General features: G+C 40.0%; 1 protein-coding gene across 2 annotated transcripts; it reads left to right on the top strand.

Annotated features, from left to right (window-relative positions):
- The first annotated feature begins 890 nt into the window (after positions 1–890).
- gad3 (glutamate decarboxylase 3) lies at positions 891–18,501 on the top strand. 2 transcript variants are annotated; one of them, XM_064346519.1, is made up of 15 exons: positions 891–1,080; positions 1,767–1,925; positions 7,728–7,970; positions 8,273–8,363; positions 9,013–9,125; positions 9,565–9,680; positions 10,091–10,170; positions 10,722–10,776; positions 11,526–11,642; positions 13,983–14,047; positions 14,614–14,692; positions 15,611–15,760; positions 16,093–16,200; positions 16,421–16,506; positions 17,692–17,831. In XM_064346519.1, the coding sequence occupies exons 1-14, from the start codon at positions 1,065–1,067 to the stop codon at positions 16,460–16,462; spliced, it is 1,434 nt and encodes a 477-aa protein (XP_064202589.1). In that variant the 5' UTR covers positions 891–1,064; the 3' UTR covers positions 16,463–16,506; positions 17,692–17,831. The 2 variants fall into 2 exon arrangements, with proteins under 2 accessions (XP_064202589.1, XP_064202588.1); XM_064346518.1 differs by having other exon boundaries at positions 895–1,080; positions 16,417–16,506; positions 17,692–18,501.
- Positions 18,502–19,078: the final 577 nt, after the last annotated feature.

Consider the following 19,078-nt stretch of genomic DNA (forward strand, 5'->3'; position numbering starts at 1 on the left):
CCCATATCTTTCATTCAGCCTGTACCTCTGAAAACTACACGTAGACAAGTGCGGACTTACTCTATGCATGCCCACTTGCTTGAATATATGAAAAAAACAAATGCTCGTAGACACAAAAACACACACACGCACACACACACTCCAATATGCACACACAGATACACATACTCATCTTCATTCATAGATCTGCATGCGCACCCACCACACATAGATACACATACACATGCAAACACACACACACATACTTGACCATTTCTCCATTAAATAAAGCTTTGATGATAATATTAAATCTTTCTGCATCTATTGGGATGGCAGGTATGCCATCCTGCCAAGTTATGCCTTGGCAGGCACCATGCCTCATACCTAAAAGCACTGAGAATTTGGCACTTTTCCTACAGAAACAACCACAATGACCACAGACTCCCACATTAATTTAGTTACCTTCTGACCTCATGTCAACCCACATAAATATAATATAGCCCTAATGGTGCAGTGTGTGCAGTGTATTTACATGCGTCTGAGGGTGAAAGGGGGCCCATAAAAAATCTTAATTCTTACTGTAATTGACATACAGTAACTAGCTTCTATCACTGCTACTAGGGGGCATGCATCTGTTCTTAATCTCAACAACCATATGCTCTACAATGCTCTGTATACAGTACACTCTGTAGTTTTGAAAATGTTTTCAGTGGAACATGTTTTTGCGTAGCCCTTATTAGTTATTAGCATTTCAAAAAATAATTCTGCCAAGTCTGAGGGGTTTTTTGTACATGAAAGTAACATGAAAGGGGAGATTTTAATATCATGACGGTTCATATTGGGCTGGCTTTTTGCCAAGCTTTCTTAGCAGCGCGCTTACAACCTTGTTGAAAGACAGTGTGAATGGCCCCACCCCAGATCCCCTTTGTGCTATTTAAGAGATGGTAAACATGAGGTGCAGGTGATCAGTCTGTATCTGTCCTTGGAAGGAGAGAACACTGTGAACAAGGCTATAAGCAAACAGAAAAGGAAGCAGAAGACCTACCATTCCAATTTGGGACTTCAGTCACACTCAGCTGAACAAAATGCAGACTTTCCATGGTGAGTATCCCGGTATCTATGAACAGCAAATGTTTTCAATGTTAAAAACTCCAATAGAGTACATTTTACTCTGATAAAGTACCTTTTCCCATTATGGACTTGTGTATCTGTGTTGAATTAACGCACTGAGCCCTCCCTTTGTTGTATTGTATTGACGTTTCACATGGATATTACAGTTTTGTTAGCGTCTTGATGCTGAGGGTAATCTTTAAATGTTATGCCTTCTTTTCTGCATTCATACCTCTCGAGCTTAATCTTTGGGTGCGTAGGTCAAAATATCCACTTGCTTTCCTGTGGTTCTTTATTTGGTTTCACCTCTCTGTTCATTTTGGTCTGTTGGCAACAATATTTTAATTATTTCCAAGCGTTTCTGCAGTGATGTGATTTATTTAACCTGGTTTCATTACTACTAGAGTCATATTTGAATTCAAATGAATAATTTCCTTCTAATAAAATTGTTTCTGTTTAAAACAATGTGCATTGTAAATAAAATGTATTTGTTGGAGGATATGGTTACACCTCTCCAACCACTAAATTATCACCCTTCCCAGGGGTCATTCAGCTTACAAAAAATCTTTACAAAAAAATTGTTCAAACTTTGTTAGATTGTTTTTTTTCTTTTTTTTGTGAGTGTGTGTGTGTGTGCATGAGTGTTGTAGGTTTACTTTTACCATTCTTCTCCCCAGACAACTCTGAAGTAATTCTTGCCAGGGGAGGGGGTAAACCCGGGATTGAGTGGATGGAGCATACAGACAAAGGTCACCCAGAAAACAGCAAATACTCCCAGACCCCAGTCCCAGACAGAAGCTGCAATGCCAAGGATTTCAGCAGCATCTACAGTAAAGGTAGCATGTAATCAAGGCATATGTTATTATTCTTGGTAATGAAGGTTAAAATTAAGCAGAAAGATAAACTGCATTAGACCAATTGCCTTTGATGTCATAATTACAGTGCGCCAGAAGTCATCTGTATTGATGAATTAATTAATCATTTAATTAATTTGTCCTAGCAACAGCCCTTACAGGATTATAAACTGAAACGTGTAGGTAGTACATGTTTCCTTATGGGCATGCCACAGCATTAATAAAAGACATTTCTGAAACTTAAGAACTTCTAAAGAAGAATGCCTTGGAATAGTTATCTTATTGATGATATCAAATAAAACACTGCCTATATGAAGTGTTTATCGTTCTGTTCTTTTAAATGTATGCTACTATAAATATTAGCCTAAATTTAATCCGTTATTCCTTTAACATTGTTCAGAGTTGGTTCTGGCTCAAACTCGGGGATACATCTTTACAGGTAGCTGAATCCAGGACAGCATCTGAAGCTGCGCTATTGTTACAGAATTCCCTTAATAGCTTAGCTAAATTGTTTAATAAAATGGTAGGCCTATTGTACCGTTTCCCATAGTAGCTAGGCCTGACACATTAATATCGTTTTTCTAACCTTGTACCGCGAATATTGCGTCAGTACCTTTTATTGTTTTGGCCAATTGCATTATCGCCTACAGAACAACATACAGTAAATTGCGCTTTACCATATTTGTACATAGGCTCTCTATAGCCGCCGCAGCACATCGCTATGAGGTCGTGATTGTCAGATTTGTATGATTAGGCTACCGTTTTCATCCGCGAGGATAAGATGTGGTCGGCTGTGTGAGTATGGCTGAATTTAGTTGTCAGACGACAGTGAAAATTTTAGGAGAGCGGTAATGTAATTCTTAATGAGACAAATTGTTTGCTCCAGAAACGCCTTTGTAAATATCGTGTTGTTTGCAATCTTTGAATGTGGGTGTTTTTTTCCGCATACATCTCACCAATACGAAAACTTTGGTGTGTAATTATCACTGGTGGAGAAGGGGGATGGGCGTCATGTAGCCTTTTGACATCACTGCTAGTGTTGGGAAGAGTCTTTCAAATAAATTGGTAAATTTGAGTCAGTACATCAAAATTACCAGAACGTTTGAGTCTTTCAAATTATTTTTTCATAACCATTAAAAAACACCCACTTTGCCGATTATAATACTTTCTATTCCTGCTTCTCTGGCTCTAATTCAAATTATTCACTTTCGGCTCCTAGCAAAATGTTGGTGCTTGTGACAATGTATAATCTGAAGAAAAACACATTTTCAACATACAAATTATTTAATGGAATGGTTTAAACGATATGTTTTCTGCAGAATGGGCATGTAGATTAAGTTTAACACGATCACAGACTATTGTACAAAAAAAGCAGACTAACCATGACAGAGATGAGTTTGCTTATTGAACGATTTATAAAAGAGGTGGCACCTGTAAACTATCATATTCTCAGATGTTAAATGAGTGTCTCAAACACAATTAAAAGCTTGTGTGTGAAAGTTTCACCTAGACAACTGGTAGATATCAAAGTGTTTGTCATGTTTTTAAATGTTTTAAAAGTGTTTTTAATGGGCTGTTGTATACACAACGGACGTACTAATTTTTTGCATGTGGGTAGAGAATATGGCTAGCTAACATTAATTTAGAACTGTGGCGTTTGCAGGTAACATTAGCTACAGTAGCCTAGCAAAAAAGTACTTAAACAGTAGAAATGCCACAACGGTCAGCTGTTGTCACTTCAATAAATATGCCGTAACAAATTGCACAAAATGGCTCCCCATTTGTGACTTTTGCAAAGTATATGCTTTGAACATTCTGATATAATTAGGATGTCAATATCGCATAAGAGAATAAAGTTATAAACACCTAGCCTACTTAGTTAAATGTCCGTGTCCAACAGCTTTGCAATAAGAAGACGTTCTTTATTGTCATAATTTGCTCGTGCTTTTAAAGAAGGTAGCCCAGTTAGCACAAGTCTGAACATAGATGGAATGTAATCTAAAAGGTTGGAAATCAAGGTTGACATGTTTTGACATAAAGAACTAGGTTAGCTCAATTTGACCGTAATTCAATTCAGGTTTTACTTCCATATGGCCTGGCACCTACACAATATTAGGTAGGTGGTTTTAATGTTGCGGCTGATCGGTGTAAATGAGTTCCCACAGGGTTTATGCAGTTGCACCATTATTAGTAAACAAATAACAAATTAGAGATTTGCTTCAGCCAGAGTTGGGATTCGAAAGTCCTATAGGCAAGCACATTACCAGCGATCCACCATTGAAGTAGTCAGGATGGGGTGTATGGGATGTTTTGATTGGCTGGTGTAGATAAATATCCAATGGGGAAATGTATTGTTTGTGAGCCTGGAGCATTTGTGATGATGTAATGGGCAGGAAAAAGAAGAAGAAGGAAAAAACGGCAAATCCATTAAGCGTGGATGTGTCTAGTTGTTTGTGAATTCTGTCTGTTGAAATGGGATCAGAAGGTACAGAAATGAATGTTTTAAGGGCTGAGAGTCTGTGGTCATTGTGGTTATTTCTGTAGGGAACCCTGAAATGTGCCAAACTCTCAGTGCTGTATAGATATGGGAGATGTGGGAAGGGGCATGCCACTCCACCAAGCCGTAACTTGGCGGGATAGCATACCAGGCATCCCAATAATAGTTAAGCAAGGCTGTATTTCTTTTCTCCTGCTTAGATACTGTTAGACTAAACTTCATCTGGAGAAAAGCACTGTTTCAATGTACAAAAATGTCAAGTTACTCACACATGCAAAGCACTGTCTTCAACTAATTCATTCAAACTTGCAAAATCTGGGCCTGCCATTTAAAGTATTGATATCAAAATTAGGCCAAGTTACAAGAAACGATATTACCTATCTTAGCTCACACAAATTAAACAAGCCGTATTCTATAGCAATGCCACTCAACGTTTCCTAAATTACTTCTATGAGTAACTTGGCCCAGTGTTTTTTCATCTTACCATCTGAAGAGAAGGTGGTCATTTAAAATTTGCATCACATCACGTCAAATAATAAAAATGACCTCATGGAAGAGGACATTTCAATGAATGTACGAAACCGCTGATGAATACTCCAGAAAAGGGTATATTTACACTTGGTAATCAAGTTCATTTTACAAAATGTCCAAGTTCTTGTGTATTTGCAACTTAAAATAAATACTGATTGTTAAATACATTCATAAATAAAAAAATAAATATTAGAAACATTGAGGCCTATTACATAAATATTGAATCTTACAAACCTATCCAGACATATGTTTGCCCAATTAGTGTACTGTATGCTTGTACACACAGGGCCAAGACGAATCTGATTATCAATTAAATTAGGTTAATCGGTTGATTGAGTAACAAAGAGGGCAATTACTTTTTTACATGGGTGATATGAGTGTGTCTGTTTGACTTTTTTCATTAAAAAAAGAAATAATAATTTTAAAAATGCGTTTTGTGTTTACTCTGTTTCCCTTTGTCTAATATTGTATTTTGTTTAAAGATCTGAAACCGTTCAGTGTGACAAATAACCAATAATAGAGAAAATCAGGAAGGGGTCAAATCCTATACTTTGTCATGGCACTGTATATGAAATGGCAAATTCAATTCAAAATTAAATTTTAATTTTGAGACACAGTTAAATTAAAATTATATGATTGGGAAATTTAAAAGCAAATGTAGGATTACATTTCCATTTTACATACAACTTTTTCATTTGAATGTTGCCAGTGATATGCTTTCATAGAAATTAAAAGCACAGAATACACTCTGTGTGGTGAGGTCATCCATCAATGTGGTGAAACAAAGGACACTACAGGTCAGCCATCATGCTTTTAATCATGAAAATAATACACATAATGATTTTATGTCAGGCATTGTTGAGGACAGCCTTTGTGTTCTACCCCACTATTAACTGTGTGTGGATAGCGTTTCCTGCGTAAGTACAGGAGAGTACTGATAAAACTCCACATTGAAATATTTAGCACAATATGCCCTTTATGAAATGCGGTTCAGCACCAGGAGACATGAAGTAATCCAATGGACCAGTTGGAAGGAATTATGCTGTAAGAAAGGAACGGAGTGGTAACCCTGCCAGGCCACCTGTTTCAAAGCAGAGTCTGAGAAAGGAGCCGAATCACACTCGCCAGCAGCCTTCTTTTGTCGTTGGGTAATATTTTGATGGCCCAATTGTATAATTGCACTGAAAGGACATGGGTTCTCCGGAACATTTTCTGCGGCCTCTCATTGTGGCATCACCGAAGACTCCTAATGTATGGCGTACCTAGAGGAACTTGAGGAGGTACTCTAACATGACTCATGGGGCTCTATTCTCCAACGGGCGCATGGCGTGTTGGGAGCTGTCTGACTGGCGAAATGATGTCTTCATCATGGATTTTGACACGCCTGAGCCATTTGGAAATTTTGTGACTCGCCGTGCGCCAAAGTGGGAGCGGAGCCGGCGCTGTGGGTGTGTCAGTCGATATCACGTAGTGCAGTGCAATTATGATGTGGCTCATCGGAAGTTTTGGGTCAGACAAGTCCAATGAGTAAGCAATACAAGTCAGATCAATGCTGATTTGGAAACAGGTGATACATTCTCAAAATACGTGTGTTTAAAACATGGGGAAACTATAACTCATCCAAGCCTATTCGGTTCAGTTAAGCCACGCCATTGTTGCAAATTAATGACGGACTTATAATTTTTCTTTAATTTGAGCTGCACTGAGTCATTTTACTGCTGAGAACGGGATCATTGACATTGTATGATTTCCCCTGGTTTTATTTTGTTTAATAAAACTTCACAGTACAGTTGTCATTATTTCTTAGTTATAGCATATCATGTTTAAATTATTTAGCTACAGGAATACAATTGGAACAAATACAAACAAATTCCTCTTATTTATGAAATTTTTTCGGATTCGGTTTTTGAAGAAAAAAAAAAAAAAGACAGCCCAATTCTGCGCCTCCTGCAAAAGACCGCATTGTGAGAAACATCTGATTAATATATCATTATGCTCGTCTTCCATTGCAGCCATCGTCAACCAAAATTGGCAGTACACACTGCAATGTCCTCGGCTCTTAAAGGGAATAGAAAGAGATAATTTGATTGGCTATTTAAAAAATCCAGCAGCAGCACACCCACTAGTAATATATTCAGCATAACCCAGCCCTGTTTCCACGTGCGCCACGTTTGTGCAATGCACTCCTCGTCTCTGGTCCTGAAAATATCACCATTCACTGGCCTCACCCAGTGTGCCCACGCGCTGTGCCATTGAGTGTACCCAAACACCACGTGAGATTGATTCCAGAAAACAGAGTCGATGAAGTCAATATGTGGCCAATCAGGCACTTACCATGAGTTTTTCCCATCTCTTACTCCTGCTTTGAAACTTGCAGGGAGGCAGGTGGGTGGCATTACATCCAGGATTTCAGCTGCCCTCCAACACTTATTTGCTTGATTGTATTTCATTTTCCTGGTTCATATAAATATACACTTATAAATGTGGCATGCTCAACTTGAGCAACAAGAAGCAGCCACTTGACATTGTATGTTTTAGAGGAGATTGTGTGCTTGTTTGCAGTCTTCTGAAGTGACAGTGAAGTTTGCAGCGATGAGCATGGCTGGTGATTAAGGCCTTGGGAGAATATGTGGGGAAAGCATAGTTAAAACATTAATGACTTTGCCATGCACTGTCCCAATTGCATGTCAGTAGACGGCTTTACATTGTTGCAGTCTCCGAGTGTACAATATTATGCTGTGTCTTTGGATGTTTAGATTTGCTTCCCCACCCTGATGGGGAGAAGATGACCAGAGGTTTCCTGCAGGAGCTGGTGAGCACTCTCCTGGCCTATGTTACCAAGACTTTTGACCGGACAAGCAAAGTGCTGGACTTCCATCACCCCCACCAGCTTAAGGATGGCCTGGAGGGATTCAGCCTGGAGCTTCCCGACCTGCCTGAAAACCTGGAGCAGATCCTGGTCGACTGCAGTGACACCTTAAAATACGGAGTCAAGACGGGTAGACACAGTCATCATAATAATCATAACTATAATATTTATTTTTTTATTGTACAGTTCATGAATAGAGTATCCCAAGTCACTGTGCATGGATAGATTTATAAACAAATTTATAGATAACCATGAACAGACAGGATACATTAAAATAACTGATGCATTAAAAGTGCATCTTAAGTGATGTGAAAACTAGTGAGAGATTAGTAACTGTCTCTGTGATCCTTGAGAAAGTACTTCCAAAGCTGTGCTGTGTGTCTAGACAGGGTTGTGTGCCTGAAATTAATTGAATAACTCATCGGTTCCCAGGGCATCCACGATTTTTTAATCAGCTCTCCTCGGGCCTTGATATTATTGGTCTGGCTGGTGAATGGCTGACATCGACTGCCAACACAAACATGTAAGTACATGTGTACTTCCCTTCTGTTTGCAAGATGATGAAAATCTCAGTGACAACTTTTAGTTATCCACCGCTTAGCAACTCATTAAGAATTGCACATATGGATTTTGACAATTTCAGATAAATAAACCAAAGCTCAAATATTTGTGTTTATTTGCGCAACAAATGTTTGAGCTTTGTTTTTTTTTCTTTGAAATTGTTGCAGAGAATGATAGAATTATAATATGTGTGTTTGTGTGTGTGTGGGTGGGTGCACTCATGTTCATATTGCTATACTTGTGAGGACTTCCCATTGACTTACATTCATTCCGTAACCTCTAACCATAACCCTAACCCTAACCCCAACCACTACATGCCTAACCTTAACCCTAACCTTAACTTAATTGTAACCCTAACCCTAACCCTAAGTCCTAAACCTAAAACATTCAACAACTCTTGAACTTGTCGGGACCAGCAAAAGGTCCAAACCTTGTGTAATTTTCCTCATCTTTCTATCCTTGTGGGGACATTTGGTTCTCACAAAGATAGTAATACATGCCCACACATACACACACACACACACACACATGCGTGTGTGTGTGCCTGTGTGTGTGCATGTGTGAGTGTTTTTGTCTGTGTGCATGAATACGTGTGTGTTGTGTTCTTGTAGGTTTACTTTTGAAATATCCCCAGTCTTTATCCTCATGGAGGAAACCGTTTTGAGGAAAATGCAGGAGAAAGTGGGCTGGGCTGATGAAGAAGGGGATGGAATCTTCTGTCCAGGTTCACCAGCACTCTTAACCACCTTCACCAATTAGGCATAATCACCCCAAACAATACATCTGACAAACAATCACCATGCACAGGGGAAATGCGAGTTATTTCACCTTCAGTCTCTTACCCATCCAAATGGCCCACACATCCACACACATACACTCACTCACTATTCACTCACTCACTCACTCACTCATCGCACACACTCGCTCACAGACTCAGCCGCCTACTCATTCACTCACCCAACTCACATTCAATTGCTCACAAACTTCCTAACTCACTCACTCACTCACTCACACACTCACTCACTATTCATTCACACATCCAGTCATTCACACACTCAGTCACTAACTGACCTTCCCACTTCCAGAGTTTATGGCTTCTTTGACATAAAAATCAGTTGCAACAGTGTGCCAGCATATTTACTTTTATATTTCCATGCGTGTAGGTGGTTCCATGTGCAACCTGTACAGTCTGTTGCTGGCCCGATACAATTTCTACCCTGAGGTGAAGACGGGAGGAATGAGCGACCTTCCCAGACTGGCGTTATTCACCTCTGAACACGTAATCCCAGCATCCCATCTGGCCTTTCTGTGCTCTAACCATGCTAGTGTCATTCCTTACAGTCTGGGTAACTGCTTAATCGTTTATTGTTTCCCAGAAACAAAATGGGCTCCTTATGCGAATATTAGACTGCAGTTTCAGTTATTCCATAATCTAATTGCATTGCATCTTCTATATATTTTGTAATCAAATGTATTTACTGGTTAATTAATTTTGAATTGATTGCAACCATATTAAACTGCGATCCTATTTAACTTTTTCTTTGATTTACTTACTGATTGCAAGGAAATGAAGACTTTATTCATACAGCATTTTTGATAGTCTTCGAAGCCATGATGTCTATCTGGAATCATTTTTCTTTCCCACACTGCGTTATTAATGTTCCAGAATCTGTGTTATTAATGTTCCAGAGTCATTATTCCATCCAGAAAGCCGCACAAGTCCTCGGCATCGGGACCAAAAATGTTTTTGTCGTGAAATGTGATGAAAGGTAAAGAACGGGAAACATTATGGATGCCGCACATGCAGAAGTATTACTACAGCCCCAGACGTGCTCTTTACACTGTCAAAAAGCTGTGTGTGTGTTGTACAACACAGGAACTGTTTTATAATTGTCTTATAATTGCAATTACTGATGTATTTGTACATTTAGGGTGTTTGATATAATTGGTCATGTCTTTTAAAACCAAGGACATGTATTTGCAAGAATGTCCTGGGTTTGAATCCTGGCCCGAGGCCTTTCTGTGTGCCTCCTCTCCCGATGACTGTTTCCTACCACAGGACATAGACATGCAGGTTACACTAATTGAGGAGTTTAAATTTCCTGTATGGATGAGCGTGTGAGTTAATGGTGTGTGTGTGTGTGCCCTGCAATGCAATAATAGCCTGTCCAGAGTGTGCTCCTGCCTCTCAGGGATAGACCCCCCCCCCCCCCCCCCCGCCATGACCCTGTCTGGGAAAGATAATGGAAAGATGAGCCCTTGAGTTTTTTTTATCACTGCATTTGTTTTTTGTTTTTTTTTTTGTTTTGTTTTTTCTCAGAGGAAAGATGATCCCTGTAGAACTGGAATCAAGCATAATGCAGGCCAAAGCTGCAGTAGGTGATTTTGATATTTTTTTCACTTGACTTGTATCTTCATTTGTTTTCAATCATAGCATTGTTGCATTGAACAAAGCTAAAAATCCATTGTGTATGCATATTTATAAATATTGCTTATGACAATAGCAAAAACATTTCCACCAGAATCAACACCAGGTTTTCTTAGCGTTGTAGTATTTAGCATATGATGTGTCCAATAGCAGTATAACCAACATAATATTTTGTTTTGTTTTTAACTTTTATTTATGAATATGAGTTAATGTTGTTCCACAATATTCCACCCCACTAATAGCCAATAATTTTACTATGTTGAGAATGTATGTGCATTCAACAAGGATGATTTTGGGGGAAACTATGCTGCCATGCAAACAGTTACTACAGTTACTGCTGACAGTAATGATTTAATTAATAGTAATTAATTAAACAATGCAGAGATGGATTGATAATGTAATTGTATTTTTTATTACTTTAAAACACACTCATAGTAAAGCACATACTTAAAGCGCTTTACGGTAAAATAATATAGCAGCACACATAATTAAGCATTACCTTCTAAAAAAAGGTAGAAAACAAACTTAGGAAAGTTAACTTTAAGAAAGGTATTACTCGTGAAAGTAAGCTGGGGGATTGTTGAGAGGAGAAGCTATTCATTGTTTTCTGTTCTGACTGCCGAGATCATCTTCCATTCACCTTAGTTCCACTTTCCGTGCCTTAACCACCCCGCCCCCTCTCTGTCTCTCTCTCAGGGCTGCGTTCCATTCTATGTAAATGCCACGGCAGGCACCACTGTGTATGGGGCCTTCGACCCTCTGCCCGAAATTGCTGATATCTGCAGCAAGCATGGCCTGTGGATGCACGTTGATGTGAGTATAGCTCCATGTGTCATGCATTGCCTACATTTTGGTCACTGGCTATTAGCTGCTTTACTTAAGAGTATTAGTGGGGATGGGAGTGTAGCATAATGGTTGGGGAAGTGGCTCACAGGTTCAAGTCCCAGGTGACGCACTGCCATTGTACGCACAAGATATTTACCTGAGATGCTTCAGCATATGTCCACCTGTATAAATACATACTTACATATCTTTTTTTGTATGTAAAAAGTTGTTAAGCTGTGAAAATTACTCTGGGTAAGAGCATCTGCTAAATGATTACATTTTATTTGCAAAGCGTGTTCAAATAAACAAATTCAAGGTGTAGTACAAGTTTGAGTTCAGGCTCAATGCTGTTCAATACATTTTGAATTGCTTTAATGTAATGCACAAGCTTGTTCAAGAAACATAGTGTTCCACATAGATACTCTGCAAAAAACATAGTTAAAGTAATAATCTCGAAGATTTTCATTAAAATTAATGTCTGTTAAGTCACTATCTATCGCCAAATTAGGTAAAACAATGGTGATTAAGCGTATTATTATATTAATTTATATTATTATTATTATTATTATTTATGATTAAAGAACTGGGTGTCTGTGGCGACATTCCCAGGAAAAAATCACAAGCAGCGCATAGTTAGTGACGTCTTTTCCATCACCCATCAGTGGTTCGTCCGCCAGAGAGGGTAGGCGGAGCTAACGCAATAGGCTTGCTCTTCAACTCACTTGTGTGTGAGTACTGTTTTTTCCGGTGTCTGCCAGCATTACAATAACAGAGAAGGGGGGGCAGGTTATGGAACCCTAAAAAGTTTTTGTGTAACATGAGAGGTCATATTATTTGTTGATGTAGATTTCGTATTACATTTGATGACAATGTAACGTTACTAAATTACATAGCTATTTGCACAGCTAACGCTAGCTACCGGACCATGTCAAGAAAGGCAACATTAGTTTAGACAACGTTGCACACAGTATCCATCTCTCATATCAGGTAACGTTGCGTTAGCTAGCAAGCTAATGTAAATAACACAATCTAATGTCAGCTAACAATTATAAAAAACGTTAGCTAACGCTACCGACCGGTACCGACCTCGCAAACCGTCTCTCGAATGCAATGCTACCTTATTGCAACGTTGCAGTGTAGCTAACTAAAGGCCAGTTCAGATCAATGATTCACAACGAGACTGGATGCAACTTGCAAAATTCCAAGACGTCTGATTGTAAACGTTCTAAAACTGCACTTGGCGATTTGACAAGGTGGGTCTTTTGAGACCCCAGGTAACGGCTTCAGACGCTCTGCAACTAACCAGTTCACACCACTGTAATTTTATCTGCAACATTCTAAAACAGTTTCGTGTCGTTGCGAATCATTGATCTGAACTGGCCATAACGTTACCGTTATTTACATTGCCATCAAGTTCATAATGATCGGAATAAAGCCGGGGTATAGGCCGGGGTATCTCTTCGAGATTGTAACTTTAAATAGAAACTGTATTGATTCTGTGTAACAGTAATGGATTCTGTGGCAATCGTTGAAGCACACCAGGAAAGAATGGCCATCAGGAACATTTTTAGCATTTTAGCATCAATATCAAAGGTTTTAGTGAATACTTCACCTGTTAAAATGTTGTTTAGCATACACAGTAGCAAAGCAGCTGGCCTGATTCAGATCCTGCTAAAAGCACTGTCAGAAGAGTTGATGGCTTAACATGTAAATGTTAAGATGTATCTGTCTAAAAAACAAGCAACCTTAGTTAGTTAGAAGCTTGGCTAGCCATTCAGACAATTTAAAATGAAAGGCTTCTCTTCATCACTGTTTATAGAAATAAGATGGAACTGTAGTCTCCCTACACTCTGTCGCTGTTGCCTTGGGTTGCTTCTGCTTAGTTTCTCTATTTTTAATTTATTTATTCTTACACCATTTCTGGCTAATGTGCACTATGATACATGATAGTTAACACCAAGCAGGGTGCTGGCGAGTGTGGGCACGAGGAGTTGCGTGTTATGCATTCAAATGACAAAGTGCTTCTCGTCACATTAATACCACTGATTGAATCAACTGGCAGTACACCGCAAAAAATAAAAAATTCTTAACATTTGATTGGGTGGGCAAGATGCACGTTTGGGTGGGCTGAGCCAACCCCTGCCCATTACCGCCGCCGGCCGTGATGCCTTGTCATGACTTTGCACATTCCCCCTGTATTTCGTGATTTATTAGCTTGCCGTACCTGCTAATTCCCTATATAGTGATGCGTTTAATGGTAGGAACTGAAGCTGCATGTCATTCTTTGGGGTGTAACAGCAGATCGCGATCTCTCTCTGTCCTCTGCAGGCTGCCTGGGGGGGTGGCCTCCTCATGTCCAAACGGCATTGTGGTAAACTGCGCGGGATTGAGCGGTATGCTGAGTTTCGCCCCTAGCCCCACACCCCTCCATGACAACACTGATTGACTGCATTCTATGACCCTGTTTTGCTAAGAATTTTAGCATTCACAGAATTTTTAGTACAGGCAGAACTAAAAACAACAGGCAATGATGTGTGGATAAGCAATTACCATGACAATTCAATCATTGGTTGTGGTTATTGGTTTTGTGTGTGCTGACAGGTTTTACACAACTAAAGGCCATACTAAATTAAGTCCTATAATGGTTCCACGGAAAACAAAAAACTACTTTCTATGTAGAAGAATATGCAGAAAACTCCAAGACCTTCATATTTGGCTATATCAGTGGTCAATAAACCTGTTCCTGGAGATCTACCATCTTGTAGGTTTTCATTTAAACCCTGATTTGGTTACAGTGAAAACCTACAGGACAGTAGATCTCCAGGAACAGGGTTGGTTACCACTAGGCTATATCATATAGAAAAAAAGACACATTTCCACTGGTGATCTAGTGTCTCAGAGTTTTCTATATTTCGCAATGGGCACCTCTCCACCTCCAAAATTTTTTTTTTTCTGTTAGGGCTTCATCCGTTACCTGGAACCCTCACAAGATGATGGGGGTTCCACTGCAGTGTGCCGCCCTGCTGGTGAAAAAGAAGGTGAGCTGGGCCGTGTTACCGATGCACGGGTGCCGCATACCAGACAGGTTCAAACGGGCTGCTCTGCACAGTACTTCAGGTGTTCTCCAGTTCAGTCAGCTCTCCCAAGTACTTAAGGGCTGGCTTCAATCATCATTTCTCATTGGCTTTGATTAACACATTAAGTGCTAACGTTATTCAATGTAAACACAGATCGGCAAGTAAATGTTGGTGAGCCATGAACTATGAAAACTGTGCAGAAACTTCAACTGGAAACTTGCGCACGAAAGTGTGATGCAAAGTGAAGGACCCATTACAAGGGATTGTGAAAGAAGCAGGACTTAACGTGTCGTATTTGGTTCTGGTGGTATTTCAGTAGAGAAATACAATACAGCTGAAGAGATGCCAGTTTTCCCAAGAACTTTGGAGAGGAGCCCTTTCGTGGCACCCAGGCAGTTTGGCACAGTCAGTGTGGATTCCTCAAAATGGCACACGTTCCTCCCAGCTTCGCAGCCACAACCAGCGGCAATGGGAGGAACGTGCGCCATTTCAAGGAATCCATACTGATTGTGCCAAAATGATTTGGTTGACAAGCACAATTCCTGCCAGTTTAATCAACTACGTACATATAATTTGCATCTGCTTGTGTGTGTATGAGCATGCATGCGTGTGTGCGTATGTGTGCGTGTGTAGGTGCATGCAAAGGAGTGTGTATGAGTGTGTGTGCAAATGAGTGTGTATGCAAGTGTGTGTGGAGTGTAGCGTGAGGTAGCTGCATATACTTCTGTGTGTGTGTGTGTGTGTGTGTGCGTATATGAGTGTGTGTGTGTATATGTGTGTGAGTAGGTGTATATGTGTGAAGTGCAGTATGATGTAGTTGGGGATATTTACTTGCATGATAGCTTATGTTGCTAATGTAGCTCACATTGTCCATCACAGGGCCTCTTGCAGGAGTGTAACCAGCTGGGAGCGAAGTACCTCTTCCAGCCAGACAAGCAGTATGACGTCTCCTACGACACCGGAGACAAGAGCATCCAGTGTGGCAGACACGTGGACGTCTTCAAGCTCTGGCTCATGTGGAAAGCCAAGGTATTGTAACCATGTGTAATGGGTGACAAGGAGGGCAACAAGCACCAGGTAGCAGGCTTTAATGGGGTGATGCAGTGTTATGAGGGTTAGCTAACTGTGTATTTGGATAGCACTGTATGACACAAGTGACTGTGTAGCAGGTGGTGTGGTGCGTGCATGTGTGAGATAAATAAAAGGAAGTTTGACAGCTTGGGGAGAGGCTCAGTTCTTCCCCCTGCTGTTAAAGGTCAGTTTGGGGGTCATGCCTACCCCAAATCTGAGTTTGTTTTACATTATTTTAGCACTACTTCTATGTACACATCCTGCTGTTCACTTTTGGTTTGTCATTCCAGGGCTCTGAGGGATTTGGGTCACAGGTCAACAGGTGTCTGGAAAATGCAGAGTACCTGTTCAATCGCTTGAGTGAAAGGGCTGATTTTGAGCTTGTGTATAGAAGCAAGGTGAGGCAGAGAGCATCCTGGAGGCTCAGTGCACTTTACGTTCTCATTTTAGTTTACATTATTAATGCATTCTAAGTAATTTTTTCTGTGGTTTAATTTCAATTGTATTTTTTCGCACTGTGCATGCTAAATTTGCAAGACTAATTTGACTGTCATGCAAGTGGTCCAGTTCAATGACTTTTCACAAACGTTATTTTTGTTTGTTTTTCCCAAAAGCCAGAACACAGCAATGTGTGCTTCTGGTACATTCCGCCCAGTCTGAGAGGGATCCCTCCAGGCGCAGAGAGAGAGAGGAGGCTTCATGAGGTAAATCAGCAGCCGAACTCACTCATAACGGATTCTGCCACACCCCAAATTGGGTGAAATGACCATGTGTTACCAGTGACTCACAGCTCTCAAGTGCAGTGGTTTACAGCAGTTTACAGCACACAAAAGCTCCACTCATTACAATGTTTCCTGTGACTGGCCCCCCAAAAATGTCTTATTAGCCTTTACGCAAAACAGGGATTTGTTTATTTCTTGTTTTCTGAGAAATGTTTAATTCATTAAAATGTCTGAAAATTGGCCAGATACAACATTTATTCATCCAATCCTGCCAAGTTATGCTAGTTGATTTCCCTTCACTGGAACTATGGAACCTAGCCCAAACTATGAAAAACATCCCTAGACCATTATTCCTCTTCCACCAGACTTTACAGTTGGCACTATTCGGGCCAATACAGTTGGCACTATGCATTCCGCCAAACCCAGATTCATCCATCAGACTGCCAGATAAGGAAGCGTTATTCATCATTCCAGAGAACACATTTCCACTGCTCTGGAGTCCAGTGGCAGTGCACTTTACACCATTCCAGCCGATGCTTGGCCTTGTGTATGGTGCTCTTAGAATTGTGTGCAGATGCTCCCCCATGGAAACTTATTTCATGAAGCTTTTGATGAACAGTTCTTGTGCTTAAATTGTTTCCAGAGATAGTTTGGAACTCTGAAGTGCGTCTTGCAACCGAGGACAGATGATTTTTACGCACTACATGCTTCAGCACTTGGTGGTCCCATTCTGTGAGCTTGTGTGGCCTACCGCTTTGCGGCTGAGCTGTTGTTGCCCCTAGTTTACTGGGGCTACTCTAGCAGGGCAGGAATTTGATGAACTGACTTTTTGGAATTGCATCCTATGACAGTGCCACGTTGAAAGCCACTGAACTCTTCAGTACGACCCATTCTACTGCCTGTGTTTGTCAATGGAGATTGCATGGCTGAATGCTTGACTTTATGCTCCTGTTTGCAATGGGTGTGACCAAAAGAGCCGCAACTACTCATTAGACGACTTGTCCACATACTTTTGAAGATGTAATGTGTGTGTGTGTATATATATATATATATATATATATACAGTATATATAATATATATACAGTATATATAATATATATATAAACAGGGAAATAAAGCAGGAAAAGAGTGTTTAGTGTTTGTTGTGTTCTTTGTTCATTATGAAGGTTGCTCCAAAGATAAAAGCCAAAATGATGGAGGAGGGATCTGTAATGATTGGCTACCAGCCGACCAGTGAGAAGGTAAACTTCTTCAGATGCGTGTTCTCCAACCCTGCCACCAGGAAGGAGGATGCCGACTTCCTATTGGATGAGATTGTTCGGCTGGGATGTGACCTGTGAACTATGTTATCACATATGGCTGATGGTGTTTGAATATAAAGAGAGTAGATTGTTATAATTTGCATGACAATCAGCTGAACACAGAAATATTTGTACAATTTACAGCAAGTTTGTTCAGCAACTCAGTCAAACAAATCATTAATAATTACTAAATAATCATAGTTAAATTGAATCCATCTCCCAAAGCCTGCAAGAATCCACTGTGGATTCATGTTTCACTAAATTTATCAGGGTATTAATATTGTCTGAGATACGTAATAGTATAAAATTAATTATATGTAATCTCTGGCAGTACATTAAGGAAAAATAGAATACAAATAGAGATAATAACAATGTTTTAAGGGGAAATAGACTTTAAATAGGTAATGCAAATGCATTAACTGGGAATAGAATATAAATAATGCAGTACTTTAAAGAGGAATAAAATATAAATAGTGATAGAATACTTTGATTTCTAGAGGTGAAAATATTTTATTTTTATATCAAGATCAGCCTTGTTTCTCATTAGCCTGCATTAACTGCATTAGCCTGGTCATGTCATTATTGTTCACTGTACTCATGTACTGAAGTGGTTGCTGTGTATTTAAATGTATTTTCTCTATCTTTTAATAAAGAATTATTTCATAGTTTGATGGATTTGACGGTAGTTTGAGTTTTTCCTGGAATTAGATCATGGAAGATAACAGAAAAGAGAAGGCTCTGGGGGACTGTGAGTGCTGGGAAGCATGTCGTTTCTTTCTCTCTTTCTCTCTTTCGTTCTTTGAAGCCTCAGTAAAGGTGCAGAGTATAATAGAATAATACTGCTCGGTCTGAGAACAAAGACACTGCCCCGATGGCTGTTGCCCCCTTTCGAAAAGGGCCACTCCCAGGAAGCGTGGGAAAAGGAAAACAAACATAACATGATAAATGAGAGGACGAGAAAGATAAAGAGACAGACTCCAGTGAACACACTAAGCCAGCCCCTGAAACCTCACAGAACAGCCGGACAGATCGCACACGTGTCGTCTGACTCACTGTGCAAATGAACATGCAAAGAAGGACCACCTGACCTTTATTTGTGACAAAGGTGGGAGGGCAAACAAGGGAAGAGTTCTCCTGGTCTGTACATGTAATACAGGCTTTGTGAACAATTGTAGTCAGGGGTCCACCATTCACTTGCAATGCAGTCTGCTAGCTGAGATATGCAGCCGATGCCTTGGAGGACTGCGGTTCT

This window comes from Anguilla rostrata, chromosome 8, assembly GCF_018555375.3.
Source record: "Anguilla rostrata isolate EN2019 chromosome 8, ASM1855537v3, whole genome shotgun sequence".
Classification (NCBI taxonomy): Eukaryota; Metazoa; Chordata; class Actinopteri; order Anguilliformes; family Anguillidae; genus Anguilla; species Anguilla rostrata.